General features: G+C 53.7%; 1 protein-coding gene across 3 annotated transcripts in view; it reads right to left on the bottom strand.

Annotated features, from left to right (window-relative positions):
• Positions 1 to 8,976, bottom strand: part of Triobp (TRIO and F-actin binding protein) — a 55,718-nt gene that overhangs the window by 23,214 nt on the left and 23,528 nt on the right. For 2 of the 3 annotated variants that reach the window (XM_028789973.1, XM_028789974.1), the window contains exon 1: positions 860 to 1,006. In XM_028789973.1, the coding sequence (XP_028645806.1) occupies positions 860 to 1,006 (147 nt within the window). Of the gene's footprint in view, positions 1 to 859; positions 1,007 to 4,746; positions 4,885 to 7,417; positions 7,496 to 8,976 lie in introns of those variants that run through there. The other variant, XM_028789972.1, reaches the window with a different exon arrangement.

Raw genomic sequence — 8,976 nt, 5'->3', positions numbered from 1 at the left:
CACACACACACACACACACACACACACACACACACACACACACACACAGGGCAGGGGCCCCACAGACCACGCCCCCAGCAGCACAGCCCACCCCTCACTAGGCCTACCCTCAGTAGAAGGCTTGCGCATGTGCATACACACCCTGTTCATCCTCCTCCCAACCCCAGGAGGGCCACCAGACTCTCAGAGCCTGTCTGGGGCACTAGCCAGAAATCAAAAATTGCCCCACCCCTCCATTCCAGAACTTCATGGCCAGGTGGTCAGAAACGAGGCTGTTTCTTCTTTTACATTCAGGACACCGCGCTAGCACCCCTCCCCAAGTCTCAATTCACTTGGCTGTGAAATGGGGAGAACAGTGCTCTCAACTGTGAGATTCGACAGGATGATCAGGGCACAGCCACTGATTGACAGACAAGTCTTGGTAGAGCCGACCTCCAAGAGAAACTGAAACCTCTGACCCCGCCCAAGTCCCCAGCTCTTAACGCTGTGAAGACAAGGCTTCGGCTGCCCCAGAGCGATCTCCCAACTATGGGGTGGGCGGGGTCGGATCCCCCCAACCTCTGGCCAGAACCCACATGGGCTGGTCAACCATCCCAGTCCAGGTCAGGTCAGCGCGACCGGTCCAAGGCCGGGAACACCTCTTCCCAGGCCCAAGCTAAGCAGCCTGGGGAGACTCGGGCTTCCACCATGAGATCTGGTGGGCAGGGGAAAGTGTCGCCCTAGTCTGTCAGTGACTGGTGCCCTCCACGGCACGGGCTCTGCGCGGGGAGGAGGGCAAAGGACCAAGGGGGCAAGTCTGGACCGAGCTGCCCGCGCAGGCAGCTTCCAGCCTCGCCGGGTCCCAGCCGGGGCCACTCACCGTCATGGCGGCGCCCGGGGACGCTGCACGGGACACTCGGGCCGGGCTCCGCGGCGCACCCAGCCCGCCGCCCCTCTCGGCCGCCGGCCGCCGTAACTCCAGCCCTTCCCTTCCCCGGAGCTGCCCCGGCCCCTTCCATCCGCCCATAAAACTTTTTTTTTTTCAAACTTCCTGGGAGGACCTGGGCGGACCAATGGACGGCTTGGAAGCCCGGGCAAACAGCGGCGGGGGTGGCGGGAGGACCAATGGGAGCGAGGGCTGGGTCGGGGGCGGGGCCTGTACGACGGGGCGGGCGGATGGGGCGGCTGGCAGGGCGGGCCGGGCTCCGGCCGGCGGTTCGCAGGAAGGAAGGGCCTGCGTGCAGGTGACTCCGCCGGAGACCGCGTAGGGGCGGGGCAGTCCGGTCGCACGGCCCAGACGGAGAGCCTGAGTTCACCCGCCAGAGTGATGGTGGCGTCTGGACAAGGCGCCAGTGTTGCAAGGCGAACGCAGTACCGCACTCTCCTAAAGACTCGGCGAGCCCCACTAGTTACCCGCGGAGTCGGCATTCCTACTCCCCTGAGAAGAGGGCTTATTTGTTTCTCTTTTACCCATGAGAACGCAGTGGTTCAAAGACTGGACCTACTTACCTGGCCGAGATCTCACGGGGGGGAGGATTGGGGAGGATGACAGGGAAAAGGGAAGCTGCGCACCACATGAGTTCTGGAGTGGTACACAGAGACATAAAACTTTCTCGAAGTTTCCCAGGTGGGACTTTTTGCTACGACGTGCTGGGTTCCCGGATGTGGGTGTACACCTGTTGCTCATGTTCCCAGCTCCCTTATCAGTATGTTGTGTTTTCTTTGCCTGTGGAAGTTTAACTGTGGTCCTGCAGGTGAGGAGGGACCTTGGTGGAATTAGTTGCTGGTTGCACTGGAAGCTTCGGTGGCAGTAGCCATTCAACCCTGTTAGCTTAAGCAAGAAACCTGACAATGCCTTAATCTCACACTTGATGCGATCACCCATGAAGGCTGACCAAGTCAAGTAATTAAAACAACTTCTCTGTCTCTAGTTAGCTTAGGTGTGGACCAGGAACCTGGATTACTTGCAGTTTCAGATACTCTGCCGACTTGATTTGGAGAGGCATTGCTCTTGCTGGCCATGCTGGTATAGGCTGAGGCGGAGGAGGAAATGGGAGGATCAAGAGTTCCAATCCACCATGAGTAACACGTGTAATTCTAGCCTAGCCTGAGCTACATAGCAATATTCTGTCAATCAAACTAGTAAACAAAAAATATGGGGGTGCACACCTGTAACCCCAGCACTTGGGAGACAGAGGCAGGAGGATGACCACAAATAGTGACTTGAAGGCTAGACTGACCTTCATAACAAGACCCTGTCTCAAAACTAAAGAAATAAATGTGTGTTGTATACTGTAATTACTACGGTTCTCTGAATCTTTGTCCATCTCACAGATGAGGACTCAGAGGCCCAGCGAGCTGAGTTCTTTTCCTAGCATCACTGTTGAAGTCTCCCCATCACAGCCCACAAATCCACATGCTAAGTTCACTTCTAGACACTGGCCATTTGGTACCCATATGTTTCCCATCCTTACTGGCATTCCTCAGAGGTTGTCAGCCCTTAGAGAGTGAGTGAGAAGAGGAAACCCCGTACTACCAGGGACCTGGACTCTGAAGGCACCAGGCCCCTGGCTCCTGGCCACTGAGGTTCACCTTCTGGTAACCTCCATCCAGGGACTGCAGTGCTGGTGATGAGCTTAACACACTGGATTTTGTCCAGTCAGAATTCTTTATAACCTGACTAGGACTGTGGTAATTTTTATACATGCCTCTTCCATATGAAGGACACAATGCTGGACTTCTAGAATCCCCTATAAAGGCAGACCTCTGGACTCTAGACTACTGTGTATGGAACACTTCCCTTCCTGCCTTCTGTATATGCATGCACACACACACACAGAGCGGGGGGTGGGGGAGAGTTTTTGCCTGGAAAATTCTGTTCACCCTTCAAGCCTCAGTCTAAACATGTTCCAGCCAAACTTAGAAACTCACTGCACAGTGCTCCCATTCCTCACCTAGTGATCCCTTCATCCAAGTACCTTGTCCAGGAGGCCTAGGGACATAGCTACATGATACAGCCTGGCACACACAAGCTCTGGGCTCTATCCCTAGCAGTGGGGGGGTAAAAAAAAAACCCCTTTGCCCTGTACTCTCTGCATCTGACTCCTCATCCCGTGCTCCCTGCATCTGATTCCTTACCCAATGTTCCTCATGCCCATCCCCTTGCCTGAGCGTATGGCTCAGGGAAAGAGACAATGGCCCAAGAGCACACAGCCAGGGATGGGCAGAGATAGAATTCCAGGCAGCTTTTTGGCTCCTTAGCAATCCTCAGGGAGGCCCCAGGTCTCTGGTACTTACAATTCTAGTTCCCAGAAAAAAAAAAAAAAAAAAAAAAAAAAAAAAAAAAAAAACATCATTGCCCACAGACTCACCCAGCCTCAGCGCCACAGTCTGGTACGGAACACGATGGGTAACTAAGCCAGAGGGCTACAGGAAGTTACCATCACAAGGGTGAGTTTGTAGCTATCTGAAACTCAGATTGGCCAGAGCAGGCCAGAGCATCTGGGATATAGCCATGTGTGACACGGAACAAGAGACCTCACTTCTACAGGTCAGTGTGGGGACATGAATCTAGTTGTCCTGGAGAATGAGGACCAAAGTGAGTCAGGCACATCCTCCTGCAAGGGACATGGGGCTGGGAGTATAGTAGATGCGCAATTATTGTTGGTGGTATACAGAACACGCACAACAGTCCCACACTTATCTCACGCCTCTCTCCACCAAGGCCTTCCCTGCCATACCTCCCAGCCCTGCTGTGTGTTGGTGACCTTTAATTATTTTGATAAGGCAAATCCTGCCCGTGGCTTGAAGGACTACTGCACCCAGTGAGCCATGTGTGCTTGGCTCTCGTGGGTTCCTCAGCCCACAGAGGACAGCAGAGCAGAGTCCATGACATAGATGGGAAACATCAGGGACAGCAGCCCCACCCCCACCCCCACATCCTCCCACAGCCTCTGGGCATCCTGAGCTGTCTCTCCTTAATCCTAGGCAGCTCCATGAACTACCCCAGTTAACAGATGTGACAGATGTGATATTCCATGCTCTGACAGTCTCTGTAACGCTCTCACTGAGGACTGAAAAACCAGCCTGGAGATATCCTGACTGTCAGCTCATTTCTGTGAGCCCCAGTGCCCACTTTGTAAAAATCGGTGTCTGCCTCCAAGGGCCCTGCAGTGTCATGGCCCAGCACCAACAAGAAAGTCCAGGAATCACCCAGTCACTGACACAATTGACCCCTCAAAGCCAGCCCTTGATTGCATCTTGCCTGCTGTGAAGGGGCAGGAGAGGACAAGTCATAGCTATCTCCTTCCCTTACCCTGGAAGAAGGCCCGGCCAGAGGCCCCAGTGTTTACAGCCTCTCTGGGCAGGAGATGGGTTACGTAAGGCCAGATGTTTGTGAAACTGGCCTAGGCCCAAGTCTGAGACACACTCTGTAATCTCAGAGCCCCTTTAGGCCCTCCTCCCTCTCCCCTCCCCCCACCTGGCTAACTGGCCCTGGCTAGTAGTTGCTGATTGCACATTACCCAAACATCCTTCATCCTAAATGCTTGCCGGATCTGTGCCCTGCACCAAGGCAGAAAAGACCATCTTCAAGAGCCTGCCGGAGCTTCTAGAGCCTGCCGGAGCTTCTAGAGCATCCTCTCCTTCCATGAGGTTCCCCCGCTCCTCCCTCATAGGCCCCCTTCTCTCTTGGCTAGCCCCAGCCTCCTCTCCCCCTTCCCTTCTCTATCCACCCTCACCCCTCCAACCCCTCAGGAGCCAGCCTACCCTTTGCCACCTGAGGACCCCCAGAGACAGCAGGTATGGATTGAACAGCGCGGGCCGGTCCCCGGGCATCCGCCATGAAGTCACCAGTCGGCCCTTGAGTGGGCTCCCAGCCTTGCCCTCTGCTGGCCTCTTGTCTGCCTGTCAAACAGGGTCCAGTGTTGGCTGTAGGTCCCTTTGGTGGGATAGGGCATCCCTGACCACAGCCTCCCCTGACCATTGTGCTACTGCAAAGGCCCTGGGCTCCCGCCTCCCTCCCCTACCACAGCTGCAAAGGAAAATAATTTATCTTGCTTGTACTACTCGGTGTTTGACCAACAGGGGCTCTAGGACTCCACACACCTTTGGAATTTGTATCTAAAAACCTAAGGTCAAACCACAGACTGCCAAGGAGTGGGGTACGTATGGGCCACAGACGTTTAGCTCCTGTGGTGTGTGCCAATCTGGTTCCAACATTAAAAACCAAGAAATTTTGAGCCAGGTGTGGTTGTGCAAACCTGTAATCTCAGCACTTCAGAGGGAGGAGGACCAGGAGTTCAAGACCAGCCTCAGCAACATAGTAAGTGCTATGCTACATGAGGCCCAAACTAAAACCACGTTTAAAGAAATGTTGAAGGGCTGGAGAAATGGCTCAGTGGTTAAGGGCACTGACTGCTCTTCCAGAGGTCCTGAGTTCAATTCCCAGCAACCACATGGTGGCTCACAACCATCTGTAATGGGATCTGATGCCCTCTTCTGGTGTGTCTGAAGACAGCGACAATATGCTCATATACATCACTGCTCTTTAGCCGGGCAGTGATGGCGCCCGCCTTTAATTCCAACACTTGGGAGGCAGGCGGATTTCTGAGTTCGAGGCTAGCCTGGTCTACAGAGTGAGTTCCAGGACAGCCAGGGCTACACAGAGAAACCCTGTCTCGAAAGACCAAAAAAAAAAAAAAAAGTAAAATGCTTTATAAAAGAAATGTTGAATATGTATTTCCGATTTTTCTTGAAATGTCTAAACGCTATGGAGGTCCAGGTCCACCATCCTCTCAGCAGCTGCCATCTAGAGACAAGGGGTCACACATGTGACCCCAGCTCCCGCTCTCCTCGGGAGCTTCTTAATCTGCCTGGCCTTTGGGACCTGACCTTGAAAGAAATGATCAACCGACTTAATATAGATGCCTGCGGCAGAACCTAGTGTGCCCATTATCAAGTCAAGTCATCTCTATTGGGGCAGCTGAGCCACCAGCAAAGCAGACAGACTGGCCTCAAGCCACACAGCAGGTTACAGGTTGAGGAGACGGACAGAACCTCCCTGTCCTCTGACTGGAATCTGTAAGTCTCTGGAATGGCGTTTGAAGTATCAAAGCACAGCTACCAGGGAGCTTTGGGGAAAGGAGTATTCACCATCACCGCCACAGCCCATAGCTCTGACTACCACATGGCACCGTGCTGCCTCTCCTCAACTCACACCACCACACCGAGAAGATGCTCACTACGTGTTGAGAGTAGGAACAGGTGAATAAATGAATGAATGAATGAATGAGTGAGTGAGTGAATGAATGAATGAGTGAGTGAATGAGGTACTTAACACTTCTGTCCAGTAGAGGTGGCCTGGGGTGGGGGTGGGGGTTTTTCATATTGCTAATTTCCTCTTTGCTCACATAGCCCAAGCTCCAGGAAGCATGAAGAAATCACCCCAAAAGGGGAAGAGTGAAGCTTTTAGCGCCCCTGTTACTAACAGGAGTCCTCTGTCCCCTCCCCATTCCACAGAAGAAAAGACTGGCCAGCAAGCAGATAGAAGCACATGGACTCTACAGAGCCAGGATGCAGGGAGACAAGGGTGGGGATGGGGAGCAGAGGGAGCTCTGGGTAAGGAAGCAGGGTTCTGGGTTCTACTTTGGGTCTAGCAGCACAGTGGCTGTTCCCTTCTCTGTACAAATAGGTTGGGCAGCATATGTCTGTCCCCAGCTCTGATTGGCTACTGGTCACCTCTGACTTTCAGGAGGCAGTATGGGGAACACTGGAGAAGGAAGAAGCAAGGCCACAGCATCCTCCCTCACACTGCCCACATACTGTCTGCCCCTGCCCCTGCCCCTGCCCCTGCCCCTGCCCCTGCCCCTGCCCCTGCCCCTGCCCCTGCCCCTGCCCCTACCTCTGCCTCTCCCCTTCAGAGATTTCTGATGAGAACAGTCTGTTTGCAGGCATGAAGGAGGAGCAGGGCACACCTATGCTACAACAGCCGGCTCAGGATGCCTCTGACCACTCCCTGCATATAGCTCTGGCCGGCCCCCAGGACCCTGCAGAGCTTCAGGGTCCTCCAGGATGCTTCAGCATCTCCTTCAACCCCCTCTACAACTCCAGATCCCAGCTCCAGGTAGCCTGGCCCAGCCCTCTAGACCCAAAAGAGCATTGCTCTCAGGAACTATTGGGACCTGCTTAGGGACAGACAGTGTGCCAGTAAGTCAGAAGCAGAGTCCTGGGCGTCTGACCCCAGGATCATCACCACCCAGGTCTCCACTTGATGGTTGCTCTGCTGGCTACCTCTTCCAAAGCTACTCTTCTCAGACCTCATAGCAGAGCTGGTCTGGGTCATGATGGTCACAGAGCTCTTTGGAGGAGCTCATCCCCCCTCTAACCTTATTTTCTTTCCTTCCCCCTCCCCATGTGCCCAAGCCTAGGACCCAACTACCGAGTCAGCCTGCTTCTGGTCAGCCCGTGAGTCTTCGCCTCTGCTTGGTTCTGACGCCTCAGGTTCCTCTGGCTGGAACTGGAGATAAGAAAGAACACAGCTGGGGCTGGAAAGATAGCTCAGAAGATAAGAGCACTGACTGCTCTTCCAGAGGGCCCAGGTTCAAATCCCAAGACCCACATTGGCAGCTCGAAACTGTCTGTAACTCCAAGATCTGATGTCCTCACATAGACATACATGTAGGCAAAACACCAATGCACATAAAATTAAAAAGCAAAACACACGAGGCATGTGGGTACGCACACACACAAAGAAGATAGAAAGGAAAAAAGGAAGGAAGGAAGAGAGAGAAAAAGAGAGAGAGAGAAAAGAAAGCCCACAGCTTAGCCTTGGCCATCCCCATGAGTCACCATCCATCTACCTTCTAAATTTCCCAGCTATTTTCTCTTCATCCAACATCACTCCATCCACAGTGTCCATCCAGCCACCTCACGTGTCCCACATTACTCTCCTGTCCCCTTTGCCCATCACTGTCCGTCAGCCATTCTGCACGCATCCTTCATTTGGTCGTCACTCAGTCATCCATCTACCGTCATGTAGCCCGCCTCCATCCAGTCGCCTGTCTACCCATCCTTCTAGCGGTCACTCATCATTGATCAAACACGTATCCATCCATGCCACACCCATCCGTCATATTCCACTTAATGTTTACCGACCGAGCCATATGCTCACCCGGCACTGAACAGCCACCACTGCCCATGCCCCACCCGTCTATCTGACCATCATCTGCTCGGCCATCCTCCACTTGTCCAGCCGTCACCTAGCTACTCTCCCATCCACTGTGTGCCACGAAGCATCCACGGATTCACTGATCTACCAGCCACTGAGCTGAGCACCTCCTCTCCATCAGGTCTTGGGGCTGAGAGCCAGAGGCGCAGAGATAAAGTGCTCACGACTCCTGACCCCATAGAGCTCGTGCTTGCTTGCTTTATGGTGCTGGGAATTGAACCCAGGGCTTTGAGCATGCTGTGTGAGTTCCCTACCACTGAGCCACGTCGTTGACCTGTGCCCGTGATTCTGAGGAGAAACGCGTATCCGAGGTGACGGATGCATGGAAGTGTAGCTGTGAAGGCCAGAAGGTGAACGTCACCAGCCCCGAGGTGGGATCAGCACTGAAGGACAGGACATTAGATCTAAGACTTAGACAGTGAACAGACATTTGGCAGGTGACAAGGGACGGCGGAATTAGCAGCAGCGATGGGAACAGCATGTGCACAAAAGCATGATGTACAGAGTCCTCCAGTCAGCCCAGGACAGTGAGAGCAAAGTATGGGGAGGAAGGCAGAGGAAGGGACCTTGGATGACATGGCAAGCATCTTCACTAGAGAAGGACCTGGGGACTTCTCTGCTTTGTCATCCATAAGACTCCTTCACGCTGGATTAACACATGTATGACATATGTATGACATATGTGTTCCTACAGAACTACAGCCAGGGTGCAGCCACCCCCAAACACACACACACACACACACACACACACACACACACACACACACACA

The sequence above is a fragment of the Grammomys surdaster genome, unplaced genomic scaffold, assembly GCF_004785775.1.
Source record: "Grammomys surdaster isolate TR1022 unplaced genomic scaffold, NIH_TR_1.0 125852, whole genome shotgun sequence".
In the NCBI taxonomy this organism is placed as follows: domain Eukaryota; kingdom Metazoa; phylum Chordata; class Mammalia; order Rodentia; family Muridae; genus Grammomys; species Grammomys surdaster.
This window is presented reverse-complemented; position numbering and strand designations above follow the sequence as displayed.